Source organism: Macaca mulatta, chromosome 1 (genome assembly GCF_049350105.2).
Source record: "Macaca mulatta isolate MMU2019108-1 chromosome 1, T2T-MMU8v2.0, whole genome shotgun sequence".
In the NCBI taxonomy this organism is placed as follows: Eukaryota; Metazoa; Chordata; class Mammalia; order Primates; family Cercopithecidae; genus Macaca; species Macaca mulatta.
In genome coordinates, this window is record NC_133406.1 from 70554025 (window position 1) to 70571982 (window position 17958).

At 42.4% G+C, this 17958-nt stretch overlaps 1 protein-coding gene across 2 annotated transcripts in view; it reads right to left on the reverse strand.

Moving 5' to 3' along the window:
- SPATA45 (spermatogenesis associated 45) overlaps positions 1-17958 on the reverse strand; it is a 31085-nt gene that overhangs the window by 5363 nt on the left and 7764 nt on the right. Inside the window, exon 2 of one of the 2 annotated variants that reach the window (XM_028853092.2) lies at positions 467-776. In XM_028853092.2, the coding sequence (XP_028708925.1) occupies positions 467-776 (310 nt within the window). Of the gene's footprint in view, positions 1-466; positions 782-17958 lie in introns of both variants that reach the window. The other variant, XM_077937520.1, reaches the window with a different exon arrangement.

The following is a 17958-nucleotide window of genomic DNA, read 5'->3' on the forward strand; positions in this document are numbered from 1 at the left end:
TGAGAGGCTGAGGCAGGAGAATCGCTTGAACCTGGGAGATGGAGGTTGCGGTAAGATGAGATCGTGTCATTGCACTCCAGCCTGGGCAGCAAGAGCAAAACTCTGTCTCAAAAAAAAAAAAAAAAAAAAACACACAGTCCTGTCATAGGCTGGGTGTGGTGGCTCATGCCTGTAATCCCAGCACTTTTGGAGGCCGTGGTGGGTGGATCACCTGAGGTCAGGAGTTTGAGACCAGCCTGGCCAACAAGGTGAAACCCTGTCTCTACTAAAAAATACAAAACAATTAGCCAGGCGTGGTGGCAGGCGCCTGTATTCCCAGCTACCTGGGAGGCTGAGGCAGAAGAATCGCTTGAACCCGTGAGGTGGAGTTTGCAGTGAGCCGACATGGTGCCATTGCACTCCAGCCTGGGTGACAAGAGCAAAACTCCGTTTCAAAAAAAAAAAAAATCCTATCATAACTTCTTACTTTTTGGTGGAAAGTGCTTTCTCTCCGCGTGAGCAAGGAGACTCAGCTTGACCCAGGAGCTCCTGCCACTGTCGGGAATAGGCTCTTTGGTTGTGGTATGAGTAAAGGACTGACAGGCACTCGGGAAGTGCCTCTTTTGAACTCTCAGTAAGCTGACTTGATTGCTTCGTTCCACCAAGCAGTTGGATTCACGCTTTTTGTTTATCTCCTCCAGGAGATGTTGTTTGCTTACTCCATGTTTTTTAATTATTTCAATGGTTCTGTTTATAGATGCCATTATGCTCACAAACCAATTGTCAAGCGATTCTTGCTGTCCTACAAACAAAAGAAAAAATACTTTTGATTGTCTTTTTGACTCAGAAGCCAGTATTCACAATCACGTTGACCAGTTTCTCTTTTTTCCTTCTATACAATAACATCACCACCCACCACCACCAAGCCTCCCACCCCACGCTTCACTTTTTTATGTACTTTTTTTTTTAGACAGGGTCTTGCTCTGTCTCCCAGGCTGGCACGCAGGGCATGATCTCAGCTCACTGCAACTTCTACCTTCCAGATTCAAGTGATTCTTGTGCCTCAGCCTCCTAAGTAGCTGGAATTACAGGCTTGTACAACCATGCCCGGCTAATTTTTCTGTTTTCAGTAGAGATGGGGTTTCACCATGTTGGCCAGGCTGGTCTCGAACTCCTGGTCTCAGGTGATCTGCCTACCTCAGTTTCCCAAAGTGCTGGGATTACAGGTGTGAGCCACCATGCCCAGTCAGCACACCTCACAATTTTTTTTTTTTTTTTTTTTTTTTTTGAGACGGAGTCTCACTCTGTCACCTAGGCTGGAGTGCAGTGGCTTGATCTCAGCTCACTGCAATCTCCGCCTCCTGGGTTCAAGCAATTCTGCCTCAGCTTCCTAAGTAGCTGGGATTACAGGCATGCACCACCACGCCCAGCTAATTTTTTTTTTTTTTTTTTTTGTATTTTTAGTAAGGACGGGGTTTCACCATATCGGCCAGGTTGGTCTCGAACTCCTCAACTTGTGATCCACCTGCCTCGGCCTCCCAAAGTGCTGGGATTACAGGCATGAGCCACTGCACCCGGCCACACCTCACCTTTTATTATTGTTTCTTAAGGGTTTTATTTTTTGTTTTTTAGGTTTTCTTCAAGGGTAAGAAAGGTTAAAAAGGTATGGTAAGAGGATATATTATTGTTTTTGAAAATTATACTATGCATTGTTTTTTGCTTTTAGAAGCATTTATTATTTCTTCTGATTATACAAATAATACATGTTTATTACATATATTAATAATGTAATAGATAAATAATACATGTTTAAATACATGATTATAAAAAATGGGATACATATTCATGGTAGATAATTAAGAAAATACAGAAAAACATAAAGTAGAAAAGTTAAAATTACTCTTTTTCCAGAGACATCCATTAATATTTTGGGTATTACTTTCCCAATAAGTATCCAAAGGGATTTTAATTTTAAAAAGTGGTGGCCAGGCACTGTGGCTCATGCCTGTAATCTCAGCACGTTGGGAGGCCGAGGCGGACAGATCACGAGGTCAGGAGTTCAAGACCAGCCTGGCCAACATAGTGAAACCCCGTCTCTACTAAACATTAGCCGGGCATGGTGGCAGGCACCTGTAATCCCAGCTACTCCGGAGGCTAAGGCATGAGAATCACTTGAACCCAGGAGGCAGAGGTTGCAGTGAGACAAGATCACGCCATTGCACTCCAGCCGGTGTGACAGTGTGAGACTCCATCTCAAAAAAAACAAAGTGACCAGGCACAGTAGCTCACGCCTATAATCCCAACACCTTGGAAGGCCGAGGTGGGAAGATCACTTAAGCCTGGGAGGTGAAGATTGCAGTGAGCTGAGATTGTGCCATTGCACTACAGCCTGGGTGACAGAGCAAAATTTGGAAAGAGAGAGAAATATTCAGAACTGATAAATGATATAGTTCACAGTCTCAAGAAGCTCAAACAATAGGAGTCAGGATTTTTAAAAAGCCCACGCTGAGATTACAGTGAATTTAAAAAGAAAAGAAAATCTTAAAAGCAACCAGAGAATAAAAGGAGGGGCAATTGAACCAACAGCTGACTCCTCAACAAGCAAAAATATAAGCCAGAAGACAAAGAAATGGGGCCTGGTGTGGTGGCTCACACCTGTAATCCCAGCACTTTGGGAGGCTGATGTGGGTGGGTCACCTGAGGTCAGGAGTTGGAGACCAACCTGGCCAACATGGTGAAACCCTGTCTCTATTAAAAATACAAAAAAATTAGCCGGGCATGGTGGTATGCACTTGTAATCCCAGCTACTCAGGAGGTGGAGGCAGGAGAATTGCTTGAACCCGGGAGGCAGAGGTTGTAGTGAGTCAATATCATGCCACTGCACTCCAGCTTGGGTGGCTGAGCAAGACTCTGTCTCCAAAAAAAAAAAAATACATTCATTATCACCAGTCACTAGGAAAGTGTAAATCAATACTATAATGAGATATCATTAGATACCACTAGAATGGCTGAAATGAAAAAGATTGACCAAACCATGTGTTAACAAAGATATGGAGGACGTGGAATTCTCATATGCTGCTAGTGAGAATGTAAAATGGAACAATGTCTTTGGAAAATAATCATGCAGCTTCTGAAAAAGTTAAATATACTCCTATTATTTGATCCATTCTTAGGTATTTACCCTAGAGCAATGAAATTCTCCACACACACGTATAAAGAAATGTATCAGTACATATGAAAACTAACTCATTAATTTCATCACAGCTTTCTAAAAAACTTTTGTTTTTTTTTTTACACAGCTTTATTTTTATTTATTTATTTTTGAGACAGGGTCTCTTTCTGTCACCCAGGCTAGAGTGAAGTGGTGTAACCATGGCTTACTGTATCCTCAACCTCCCAGCCTCAAGTCATCTTCCCACCTCAGCCTCCCAAGTGCTGCGATACAGGTGCAGGCCACCACACCTGGCTATTTTTGTTTTTATTTTTCATAGAGATGAGGTCTCATTATGTTCCTAAGGCTGGTCTTGAATTCCTGGGCTCAAGGGATCCTCATGCCTTGGCCTCCCAGCGTACTGAGATTACAGGTGTGAGCAGAGCCACCAGGCCCAGCCCAGAGCTTTATTTTCATGAGCCAAAAAGTTCTAACAATCCAAATGTCCATCAACAGCAGAACAAATAAATTGTGGTATATGTACACAATGGACACTGTGTTATAAAATATATTTATATATATATAGTATGTATATAATATATTCCTTTTACCTGAGATGCTAATTCATCAATATATATATTTTGAGTTGTGTTCATATATTGTTGATAAACACAATATTATGGCTGAATCTCTAAATAACTAGGCTGAGTTAAAAAAAAAAAAAAAGCCAGACAAATCAGAATGTATAGTATATGATTCCATGCATATAAAACTCTAGGAAATATTAGGCTAGGCATGGTGGCTCACACCTGTAATCCCAGCACTTTGGAAAGCTGAGGAAGGAGGACTGCTTGAGCTCAGGAGTTCAAGACCAGACTAAGCAACATAATAAGACCTCATCTCTACAAAAAATTCAAGAACTTAACTACGTGTGGTGGCACCTGCCTGTAATCCTAGCTATTCAGGAGGGGGGTACAAACAACAAACAAACAAACAAAATTAATTTTAATTTTAAATTCTTTTGTTTTTATTTTGTATTGTTTCTTTGAGACAGAGTCTTGCTCTGCCGCGAACGCTGGAGTGCAGGTTCAAGCGATTCTCATGCCTCAGCCTCCCAAAGTAGCTGGGATTACAGAGGCGCACCACCATGCCCAGCTACTTCTGGTACAGGCGTGAGCCACCGCGCTCGCCTGTTTTTGTTTTGTTTTGTTTTGTTTGAGACAGAGTCTCCCTCTGTCACCCAGGCTGGAGTGCAGTGGTGCAATCTTAGCTTACCGCAAGCTCCGCCTCCCGGGTTCACGCCATTCTCCTGCCTCAGCCTCCCCAGTAGCTGGGACTACAGGTGCCAGCCACCACGCCCGGCTAATTTTTTGTATTTTGAGTAGACAGGGGGTTTTACCATGTTAGCCAGGATGGTCTCGATCTCCTGAGCTCGTGATCCGCCCGCCTTGACCTCCCAAAGTGCTGGGATTACAGGCATGAGCCACGCTGCCAGCCCCGCGCTCGCCTTTCAAATTCTTTTATTTATTTTTTATTTTTTTATTTTTTTGAGACAGAGTCTCGCTCTGTTTCCAGGATGGAGTCCAGTGGAGTGATATTGGCTCACTGCAACCCCCGACTCCCTGGTTCATGTGATTCTCCTGCCTCAGCCTCCCCAGTAGCTGGGATTACAGGCATGCGCCACCACACCCAGCTAATGTTTGTAAGTCCTTTTAAATTCTTTTGGAGTGGGAGACATCATCTTTCTTTTTTCTTTTTTTTCCTTTTGAGATGGGGGCCTCATTCTGTCACCCAGGCTGGAATCCAGTGGCATGATCTTGGCTCACTGCAACCTCTGCCTCCTGGGCTCAAGTGATCCTCCATCTTCAGCCTCCTGAGTGGCTGGGACTACCACAGGTGCGCACCACCATGCCCAGCTAATGTTTTTGTATTTTTGGTAGAGACAGGGTTTCACCACATTGCCCAGGCTGGGCTGAAACTCCTAAGCTCAAGCGATCTACCCACCTCAGCTTTTCAAAGTGCTGGGATTACAGGTATGAGCCACTGTGCCTGACATTAATTATTCTTTTTATTGCTAGACTTTAGGTTGTTTTCAGTTTATTTTTATAATAATGCTTTGAAACACATTGAAGTGACAGAAATCACACAAACACACATTGTTTTAGGAAAGCTACCAGAGCCATCAATTTTTCATTCCTAAATAAGCAAAGAAGAGAGGTACCATTTTTTTTTTTCTTTTGAGAAGGAGTCTTGCTCTGTCGCCCAGGCTGGGCATCACTCCGTCTCAAAAAAATAAAACAAAATAATAAAATATAAAAAGGTCAGTTGGTCAATTGCTTGTTTTTGTTTGTTAGTTTTGAAATGGAGTCTCACTCTGTCACCCAGGCTGGAGTACAATGGCGCGATCTTGGCTCACTGCAACCTCTCCCTCCTGGGTTCAAGTGATACTCGTGCTTCAGCCTCCTGAGTAGCTGGGGCTACAGGTGTGCACCACCATGCCCAGCTAAATTTTTTTTGTATTTTTAGTAGAGAGGGGGTTTCACCATGTTGGTTGGCCAGGCTGGTTTTGAACTCCTGACCTCAAGTGATCTGCCTGCCTTGGCCTCCCAAAGTGCTGGGATTATAGGCGTAAGCCATCACCCCCAGCTTGAGTTAATTTATATTTTGTTAAAAGTCCATTTTGGCCGGGCGCGGTGGCTCAAGCCTGTAATCCCAGCACTTTGGGAGGCCGAGACGGGCGGATCACGAGGTCAGGAGATCGAGAGACGATCCCGGCCAACACGGTGAAACCCCGTCTCTACTAAAAAATACAAAAAAAAAAAAAAATAGCCGGGCGAGGTGGCGGGCGCCTGTAGTCCCAGCTACTCGGGAGGCTGAGGCAGGAGAATGGCGTAAACCCGGGAGGCGGAGCTTGCAGTGAGCTGAGATCCGGCCACTGCACTCCAGCCTGGGTGACAGAGCAAGACTTCGTCTCAAAAAAAAAAAAAAAAAAAAAAAGTCCATTTTAGGCTGGGCACGGTGGCTCATGCCTGTAATCCCAGCCCTTTGGGAGGCCGAGATCAGGGGTTTGAGACCAGCCTGGCCAACATGGTGAAATCTGGTCTCCATTAAAAATACAAAAATTAGCCAGGTGTGGTGGCGGGCACCTGTAATCCCAGCTACTCAGGAGGCTGAAGCAGGAGAATCGCTTGAACCCAGGAGGCAAGAGGTTGCAGTGAGCCGAGATCACGCCATTGCACTCCAGCCTGGGGAACAAGAGTGAGACTTGGTCTCAAAAAAATAAAAATAAAATAAGAGCCCATTTTATAGGTGAACTGCAAATAAAACATCGATTTCTTAGTTAAAAGTTCACCATGAAGATTGCAAAATTCAAACTCTTAATTACAAGCTGCCTGACAACTGGAGCTAAATAAAACAAAATAGACACAGTAATAGAGTCTAGTGGTACAAGCATATTTTTTAAGTAAAAAAGATTTGATTAATATTTTACCTGTGCTGCCTCCTAACTGTATGATCTTGTTTAAGTTACTTACCTTCTCTGGGCCTCAGTTTCCTTATGTGTTAAATGAAAATAATATCCAGGCCAGGCACGGTGGCTCGTGCCTGTAATCCCAACACTTTGGGAGGTCTAGGCAGGTGATCACCTGAAGTCGGGAGTTCGAAGCCAGACTGGCAACATGGTAAAATCCCACCTCGGCCGGGCACAGTGGCTCACGCCTGTAATCCCAGCACTTTGGGAGGCCGAGGTGGGCATACCACTAGGTCAGGAGATCGAGACCATCCTGGCTAACACGGTGAAACCCCATCTCTACTAAAGATACCAAAAAAAAAAATTAGCCAGGCATGGTGGTGGGCACCTGTAGTCCCAGGTACTCCAGAGGCTGAGGCAGGAGAATGGCGTGAACCCAGGAGGCGGAGCTTGCAGTGGGTCAAGATCATACCACTGCACTCCAGCCTGGGTGGCAGAGCAAGACTCCGTTTCAAAAAAAAAAAAAAAAAAAAAAAAAACCCCGTCTCTACTGAAAAAAAAAAAAAATCACAAAATTAGCCAGTGCAGTGGCACATGCTTGTAATCCCAGCTACTCCAGAGGCTGAGGCAGGAGAATCGCTTGAACCCTGGAGGAAGAGGTTGTGGTGAGCCAAGACCACGCCATTGCACTCCAGCCTGGGCAACAAAAGCAACACTCTGTCTCAAAAAAAAAAAAGAAAATAATATCAAACTCACAGTGTCATAAGGACTAAATGAGCTAATAAATATCAAGAGCTTAATACAACCAACCCTCAGTAAGTGGTAACTTTATCATATTAAATAGGCACTTTGAAAAAAGTTTTGTTCAATTCGATAAGTAAATAATTTAGTATTTTCTTTTCTCCCCAGTTTCTAATCTTGTTTACTTGCTGTGTGACTAGAATTGGCTACATAATTTGTAGGGTCCAGTGAAAATAAAAATGCTGGACCCTTTATTAACAAACAATGGAGACGTTCAAGGTAATGACAGTAAAACTTTAAGCCAATTGTGAGACCCTTCTGAGCAAAGGGCCCTATGTGCCTGTTTGGGTCTCATGCCTGTGAAACTGGTCCTGTGTGTGATATACGAACAGGCCAATTTCAACTGCTAATTTATCCAATTTTACAATCTCTTAAATGGAGAAAGTAATATGTTTAACTCATGACTTTGAAAGGTCTGGTCCAAAAACCAGACAAGTCTTACAGATTAGTTCAGGATCTGCACCTTATCAACCAAATTGTCTTGCCTATCTACCCCATAGTGCCAAACCCATATACTCTCCTATCCTCAATACCTCCCTCCACAACCCATTATTCTGTTCTAGATAAACCTAGCTGACCCCATAAATCCTAAATCCTTTCCCCACTCCCCTTTCTATTCCTTAAAAAACAGCCCTAAAACCTGCTCCCACATTAGCTCTCCCTAACTCATCCCAACTTTTTCATTACACACAGCTGAAGTGCAGGGCTATGTGGTTGGACTTCTTACACAAAAGCGGGGACCACACCCTGTGGCCTTTCTGTCCAAACAACTTGACCTTACTGTTTCAGCCTAGCCCTCATGTCTGCATGCAGTGGCTGCTGCTGCTTTACTACTTTTAGAGGCCCTCAAAATCACAAGCTATGCTCCACTTACTCTCTACAGTTCCCATAACTTTCAAAATCTATTTTCCTCCTCACATTTGATGCATATACTTTCTGCCCCCCAGCTCCTTCAGCTTTACTCACTCTTTGTTGAGTCTCCCACAATTACCATTGTTCCTGGCCCGGACTTCAATCCGGCCTCCCACATTATTCCTGATACCACACCTGACCCACATGACTGTATCTCTCTGATCCACCTGACATTCACTCCATTTCCCCGTATTTCCTTCTTTCCTGTTCCTCACCCTGATCACACTTGGTTTATTGATGGCAGTTCCACCAGGCCTAATTGCCACTCACCAGCAAAAGCAGGCTATGCTATAGTATCTTCCACATCTATCACTGAGGCTACTTCTCTGCCCCCCGCCCACTACCTCTCAGCAAGCCAAACTCATTGCCTTAACTCGGGCCCTCACTCTTGCAAAGGGACTACACATCAATATTTATACTGACTCTAAATATGCCTTCCATATCCTGCACCACTATGCTGTGATATAGGCTGAAAGAGGTTTCCTCACTATGCAAGGGTCCTCCATCATTAATGCCTCTTTAATAAAAACTCTTCTCAAGGCTGCCTTACTTCCAAAGGAAGCCAGAGTCATTCACTGCAAGGGCCATCAAAAGGCATCAGATTCCATTGCTCAGGGCAATGCTTATGGTGATAAGGTAGCTAAAGAAGCAGCTAGCATTCCAACTTCTGTCCCTCAGGGTCAGTTTTTCTCCTCATCAGTCACTCCCACCTACTCCCCCACTGAAACTTCCACCTATCAATCTCTTCCCACACAAGACAAATGGTTCTTGGACCAAGGAAAATATCTCCTTCAAGCCTCATAGGCCCATTCTATTCTGTCATCATTTCAAAACCTCTTCCATGTAGGTTACACGCCCACTAGCCTGTCTCTTAGAATCTCTCATTTTCTTTCCATCTTGAAAATCTATCCTCAAGAAAATCATTTCTCAGTGTTCCATCTACTATTCTACCACCCCTCAGGGATTGTTCAGGCCCCCTCCCTTCCCTACACATCAAGCTCGGGGATTTGCCCCCTCTCAGGACTGGCAAATTGACTTTACTCACATGCCCCGAGTCAGGAAACTAAAATACCTCTTGGTCTGGGTAGGCACTGTCACTGGATGGTAGAGGCCTTTCCCACAGGGTCTGAGAAGGCCACCTTGGTCATTTCTTCCCTTCTGTCAGACATAATTCCTTGGTTTGGCCTTCCCACCTCTATACAGGCTGACAACGGATGGCCTTTATTAGTCAAATCACCCAAGCAGTTTCTCAGGCTCTCGGTATTTAGGGCTCCTGGTTTTACCTCAAATCGCCACCCTTAAGTCTCTCTTGAAGTGGATAGAAGATCTTCAGTGGCAAGGTACGCTCCATACTTTCGCCCTGATGAAGTCCTATTCTTTACTTTTATACTCACTCTTATTCTGGCTGCCATTCTTATGCCACCCTCTACCTCTCCCCAGCTTTCTCCACCATACTATCAATCTCACTCTCTCCTAGCTGTTTCTAATCCTTCTTTAACAAACAATTGCTGGCTTTGCATTTCTCTTTCCTCCAAAATCTCCGAGGCCTAGACTTACTCACTGCTAAAAAAAGAGGAATCTGTATATTTTTTAATAGAGAGTGTTGTTTTTACCTAAATTAATCTAGCCTGGTATGTGACAACATAAAAAAACTCAAGTATAGAGCCCAAAAACTCACCCACCAAGCAAATAATTATGCTGAACCCCCTTGGGTGCTCCCTAATTGGATGTCCTGGGTCCTCCCAATTCTTAGTCCTTCAATATCTATTTTTCTCCTTCTCTTATTTGAATCTTGTGTCTTCCTTCCATTTAGTTTCTTAATTCATATAAAACCACATCCAGGCCATCACCAATCATTCTATACAACAAATACTCCTTTTAGCAAGCCCACAATATCACCCCTTACCCCAAAATCTTTCTTCAGCTTAATCTCTCACACTCTAGGTTCCCACGCTGCCCCTAATCCCAGTCGAAACAGCCCTGAGAAACATCGCTCATTATCTTGCCATACCACCCCCAAAAATTTTTGTTGCCTCAACACTTCACCACTATTTTGTTTTGTTTTTCTTATTGACATAAGAAGACAGGAATGTCAGGCCTCTGAGCCCAAGCTAAGCCATCATATCCCCTGTGACCTGCACGTATACATCCACATGGCCTGAAGCAACTGAAGATCCACAAAAGAAGTGAAAATAGCCTTAACTGATGACATTCCACCATTGTGATTTGTTCCTGCCCCACCCTGATAGGATATATTTCCACCCCCCCAGCCCTTAAAAAGATACTTTGTAATATCCTCCCCACCCTTAAGAATGTACTTTGTCCACCTATCCTAAACCTATAGGAACTAATGAAAATCCCACCACCCTTTGCTAACTCCTTTTTCAGACTCAGCCCGCCTGCACCCAGGTGAAATAAACAGCCTTGCTGCTCACACAAAGCCTGTTTGGCGGTCTCTTCACACGGACGCCCGTGACAAAAGGGGCTTTGAAGAGCTGCCCAAAATAGCTCAGTTGGGAGAGCATTAGACTGAAAGGGGCTTTGAAACTGTTTTTTCTTTTTTTTTCTTTTTTCATTTTTTGAGACAAGGTCTCACTCTGTCACCCAGGCTGGAGTGCAGTGAGTGACTTGATCACAGCTCACTGCAGCCTCAACCTCCTGGGCTCAGGGGATCCCCTCACCTCAGCCTTCCAAGTAGCTGGAACTACAGACACACACCACCATGCCTGGCTAATTTTTGTATTTTTTGTAGAGATGTGGTTTCACCATGTTGCCCAGGCTGGTCTTGAACTCCTGGGGTCAAGTGATCCTCCTGCCTCAGCCTCCCAAAGTGCTGGGATTACAAGCGTAATTGTGCCCAGCCCACGTTTTGAAAATATTAAACATGTATATACTGTAGACCCTCATTATTCATTGATTACATATTTGCAAATGTGGTTACTCCCTAAAATGTATTTGTTACCCAAATAGCACTAGTAGCACTAGCCTGGGAAAATGATCAAAAGTATGGTTTCTATTGAATCCATATTGCTTTTGTGCCATCGTAAAGTCAAACAATTGTATGTCAAACCATTGTGAGTGGGGGGCCAGCTGTATTCTTTCTAGGAGCAATGGTTCACTATTTGCTAATTTAATGTTTGTGGCAACTTTATAGAATATATGATATATATATAATATAAATGTTATGTATATTTATATGTAAATACATTATATATACTTATATATAAATACATTGTATATATTTATATATAAATACATTATATTATATATAATGTATATATGATACATTGTATATTTATATATAAATACGTTATATACTTATACATTACATATATTTATATATTATATATACATTATATATTTATATATACATGTGATATAATTATATGCAAATATATAATATATATTTATATATTATATATTTATATATTATATATTTATGTTATATATAAATATATAATAATGAGAATTGACTGTATGAGAAAATACATTACTATTTCTACAGGTATATTATTATAAATTACCTTTAACATACTAACATACAGCAACCCAAAGTGTGTTTCAAGTCCACTGGTGTGGATTAGCCCACTGGGATGCTGCCTTGGTGATGGAATATTCTGATCAGTGACATTCCAACTTTGTTCTAGTCATAGAAGCCTGGTTAAGAGAGATTCTGGAGTCAGAGAGATCATTTACTTACCAGCCAGGTGACCTTGGATAAATATAAATTACTTAATCCTCTTTTTTTTTTTCTATTTAATTTGGAGACAGGGTCTTGCTGTGTCACCTAGGCTGGAGTGCAGTGGTGCAATCACAGTTTCATTATGTCGGCCAGGCTGCTCTTGAACTCCTGGGATCAAGCGATTTCTCTGCCTTGGCCTTCCAAAATGCTGGGATTACAGGTGTGCATCACCAGGCCCAGCCATTCGACCCTCATAATATTGGTTTCATCATCTGTAAAATGGGGCTAAAGATATTGCTTTCACCAAGCTGTGTGTTTATATGTGTGGTAAGTGATGAGGAGGGAGTTGAGATTAAATTAGGAATGCGTGTAAAGCTTTTTGCATTGTGCCTGGCATGAATTTAATACACACACTGATATGTTTTCAGCGCATACTCTGCTTGGTGCTGTTGTGGATACTGGGGACAAACGGGTCCTTGCCCCCATGAAGAAGAGTTCTAATCTAAGGATTCATTGTAAGTACTCAGTAAGTGGTAGCTACTTTATTGGTTTTATTAAAACTTTATATTTTACATGGGGAATTTGTTGTCATTGTTTATTTTTGTTTTATTTTGGTTTTCGAGATGGAGTTTCACTCTTGGCACCCAGGCTGAAATGCAGTGGCACGATCTTGGCTTACTGTAAGCTCCACCTCCCGGGTTCAAGTGATTCTCCTGTCTCAGCCTCCTGAGTAGCTGAGATTACAGGCATGCGCCACCACATCCGGCTAATTTTCTATTTTTAGTAGAAATGGGGTTTCACCAAGTTAGCCAGACTGGAACTCCTGACTTCAGGCAATCTGCCTACCTTGGCCTCCCTGGCCTGTTTTGTTTTTCAAGACAGGATCTCACTCCATCGGACAGGCTAGAGTTCTGTGGTGTGATTGAGGCTTACTGCAACCTCAACCTCCTGAACTCAGGTGATCCTCTCACCTCTGCCTCCTGAGTAGCTGGGACTATAAGCGTGGACCACCACAACTGGCTAATTTTTAAATTTCTCATAGAGACGGGATTTTGCCATGTCGCCCAGGCTACATGGAAAGTTATTTTATTCATATGTTTCTTTTGTAAGAAGAGGAGGTCTCCAGTGTTTGTTTTTGTTTGTTTGTTTTTAATCTTCAGGTCACTCTAGAATGTTTCCAATGTGGAGGAAAGGGGCAGGGCAAAACTAACTGACTAACTCACTACATGGCAGAACAGCTCAAGAAACAAGCTGACTCAAGAAATTACAGATCATTTATAGAGCCATTGCTGCCTTCAAAGGTGGGCAGTGCATTTTTTAAAACACATTTATTTATTTATTTATTTTGGTGGCAAGGTCTTGCTCTGTTGCCCAGGCTAGAGTGCAGTGGCATGATCTTGGCTCATTGCAACTTCCATCTACAGGGTTCAAGCCATCCTCCCACCTCAGCCTCCCAAGTAGCTGGAAGAATAGGTTTGTGTCACCAGGCCCCGTGAATTTTTGTATTTTTTGTAAAGACAGGGTCTCACTATATTACCCAGGCTTGTCTCGAACTCCTGAGCTCAAGCCATCCTCCTGCTCAGTCTTCCAAAGTGCTAGGATTACAGGCCTGAGCCACGGCTCCCAGTCAACACATTTATTTACTTTTAGGAAATACAGTATAGTTCACATAGTTAATGTATAACTGCTTTCACTACATCTTGAGAGATTCAGGAAAGTTCTTGCTAATAATAAGGCCTAGCATGGAACTAGGATGTACTTTGCATTTGTATAACCCAGGTGGAAGAGCACACATAGGCTAAAGAAACAAACAAAAAAACCCGATAAAAGAACAACAGGGCCCAGCCAGGGTGAAGGTACCTTAAGGCAACAAGCTTCCGAGAAGCAGGAAAGGAAAAAACCTCAGAAATAAGTGTTAGAGGTCTGTTGCAGTGGCTCACTAATTCCAGCACTTCGGGAGGGTGAGGCAGACAGATCACTCGAGGTCAGGAGTTCAAGACCAGCCTGGCCAACATGGTGAAACCCCATCTATACAAAAAACACAAAAATTTGCTGGGCATGGTTGCATGCACCTGTAATTCCAGCTATTTGGGAGGTGGAAGTGGGAGGTTGAATCTGTTTAGTAAATTGGGGGCTTAGAATATTTCATTTTTGGTTTACAAGGGCTTGAGTTCTCCTTGTGGCCTGTCTCCATATGGAATTTCCTCTAATTACAGTTTTCAGGAGCTATTTGATCTCTCAACTCTAAGCATACAGACCCCTTAAGACTCCTCTGTAGAGAAAGGTTGGGTTACCCACAAAGGGAAGCCCATCAGACTAACAGCAGATCTCTCGGCAGGAACTCTACAAGCCAGAAGAGAGTGGGGGCCAATATTCAACATTCTTAAAGAAAAGAATTTTCAACCCAGAATTTCATATCCAGCCAAACCAAGTTTCATAACTGAAGGAGAAATAAAATCCTTTACAGACAAGCAAATGCTTAGAGATTTTGTCACCACCAGGCCTGCCCTACAAGAGTCCCTGAAGGAAGCACTAAACATGGAAAGGAACAACCGGTACCAGCCATTGCAAAAACATGCCAAAATGTAAAGACCATCGATGCTAGGAAGAAACTGCATCAACTAATGAGCAAAATAACCAGCTAATACCACAATGACAGGATCAAGTTCACACATAACAATATTAACCTTAAATGTAAATGGACTAAATGGTCCAATTAAAAGACACAGACTGACAAATTGGATAAAGAGTCAAGACCCATCAGTTTGCTGTGTTCAGGAGACCCATCTCACATGCACAGACACACATAGGCTCAAAATAAAGGGATGGAGGAAGATCTACCAAGCAAATGGAGAATAAAAAAAAGCAGGGATTGCAATCCTAGTCTCTGAAAAAACAGACTTTAAACCATCAAAGATCAAAAGAGACAAAGAAGGCCATTACATAATGGTAAAGGGATCAATTCAACAGGAAGCGCTAACTATCCTAAATATATATGCACCCAATACAGGAGCACCCAGATTCATAAAGCAAGTCCTTAGAGACTTACAAAGAGACTTAGACTCCCATACAATAATAATGGAAGACTTCAACACCCCACTGTCAACATTAGACAGAGCAACGAGACAGAAAGTTAACAAGGATATCCAGGAATTGAACTCAACTCTGCACCAAGCGGACCTAATAGACATCTACAGAACTCTCCACCCCAAATCAACAGAATATACATTCTTCTCAGCACTACATCGCACTTATTCCAAAATTGACCAGATAGCTGGAAGTAAAGCACTCCTCAGCAAATGTAAAAGAACAGAAATTATAACAAACTGTCTCTCAGACCACAGTGCAATCAAACTAGAACTCAGGACTAAGAAACTCAATCAAAACCTCTCAACTACATGGAAACTGAACAACTTGCTCCTGAATGACTACTGGGTACATAACGAAATGAAGGCAGAAATAAAGATATTCTTTGAAACCAATGAGAACAAAGATACAACATACCAGAATCTCTGGGACACATTTAAAACAGTATGTAGAGGGAAATTGATAGCACTAAATGCCCACAAGAGAAAGTAGGAAAGATCTAAAATTGACACCCTAACATCACAATTAAAAGAACTAGAGAAGCAAGAGCAAACACACTCGAAAGCTAGCAGAAGGCAAGAAATAACTAAGATCAGAGCAGAACTGAAGGAGATACAGACACAAAAAATCCTCCAAAAAATCAATGAATCCAGGAGCTGGTTTTTTGAAAAGATCAACAAAATTGATAGACCACTAGCAAGACTAATAAAGAAGAAAAGAGAGAAGAATCAAATAGATGCAATAAAAAATGATAAAGGGGATATCACCACCAATCCCACAGAAATACCAACTACCATCAGAAAATACTATAAACACCTCTATGCAAATAAACTAGAAAACCTAGAAGAAATGGATAATTTCCTGGACACTTACACTCTCCCAAGACTAAACCAGGAAGAAGTTAAAACCCTGAATAGACCAATAGCGGACTCTGAAATTGAGGCAATAATTAATAGCCTACCAACCAAAAAAAGTCCAGGACCAGACGGATTCACAGCCGAATTCTACCAGAGGTACAAAGAGGAGTTGGTACCATTCCTTCTGAAACTATTCCAATCAATAGAAAAAGAGGGAATCCTCCCTAACTCATTTTATGAGGCCAACATCATCCTGATACCAAAGCCTGGCAGAGACACAACAAAAAAAGAGAATTTTAGACCAATATCCCTGATGAACATCGATGCAAAAATCCTCAATAAAATACTGGCAAACTGAATCCAGGAGCACATCAAAAAGCTTATCCACCATGATCAAGTGGGCTTCATCCCTGGGATGCAAGGCTGGTTCAACATATGCAAATCAATAAACGTAATCCAGCATATAAACAGAACCAAAGACAAAAACCACATGATTATCTCAATAGATGCAGAAAAGGCCTTTGACAAAATTCAACAGTCCTTCATGCTAAAAACTCTCAATAGGCCGGGTGCGGTGGCTCACGCCTGTAATCCCAGCACTTCGGGAGGCCGAGGCGGGCGGATCACAAGGTCAGGAGATCGAGACCACGGTGAAACCCCGTCTCTACTAAAAATACAAAAAATTAGCCGGGCGCGGTGGCGGGCGCCTGTAGTCCCAGCTACTCAGGAGGCTGAGGCAGGAGAATGGCATGAACCCGGGAGGCGGAGCTTGCAGTGAGCCGAGATCGCGCCACTGCACTCCAGCCTGGGCAACAGAGCGAGACTCCGTCTCAAAAAAAAAAAAAAAAAAAAAACACTCTCAATAAATTTGGTATTGATGGAACGTTTCTCAAAATAATAAGAGCTATTTATGACAAACCCACAGCCAATATCATACTGAATGGGCAAAAACTGGAAGCATTCCCTTTGAAAACTGGCACAAGACAGGGATGCCCTCTCTCACCACTCCTATTCAACATAGTGTTGGAAGTTCTGGCTAGGGCAATCAGGCAAGAAAAAGAAATAAAGGGTATTCAGTTAGGAAAAGAAGTCAAATTGTCCCTGTTTGAAGATGACATGATTGTATATTTAGAAAACCCCATCATCTTAGCCCAAAATCTCCTTAAGCTGATAAGCAACTTCAGCAAAGTCTCACGATACAAAATTAATATGCAAAAATCACAAGCATTCTTATACACCAGTAACAGACAAACAGAGAGCCAAATCATGAATGAACTCCCATTCACAATAGCTTCAAAGAGAATAAAATACCTAGGAATCCAACTTACAAGGGATGTAAAGGACCTCTTCAAGGAGAACTACAAACCACTGCTCAGTGAAATGAAAGAGGACACAAACAAATGGAAGAACATACCATGCTCATGGATAGGAAGAATCAATATTGTGAAAATGGCCATACTTACCAAGGTAATTTATAGATTCAATGCCATGCCCATCAAGCTACCAATGACTTTCTTCACAGAATTGGAAAAAACTGCTTTAAAGTTCGTACGGAACCAGAAAAGAGCCCGCATTGCCAAGACAATCCTAAGTCAAAAGAACAAAGCTGGAGGCATCACGCTACCTGACTTCAAACTATACTACAAGGCTGCAGTAACCAAAACAGCATGGTACTGGTACCAAAACAGAGATATAGACCAATGGAACAGAACAGAGTCCTCAGAAATAATACCACACATCTACAGCCACCTGATCTTTGACAAACCTGAGAAAAACAAGAAATGGGGAAAGGATTCCCTATTTAATAAATGGTGTTGGGAAAACTGGCTAGCCATAAGTAGAAAGCTGAAACTGGATCCTTTCCTTACTCTTTATATGAAAATTAATTCAAGATGGATTAGAGACTTAAATGTTAGACCTAATACCATAAAAACCCTAGAAGAAAACCTAGGTAATACCATTCAGGACATAGGCATGGGTAAGGACTTCATGTCTAAAACACCAAAAGCAATGGCAACAA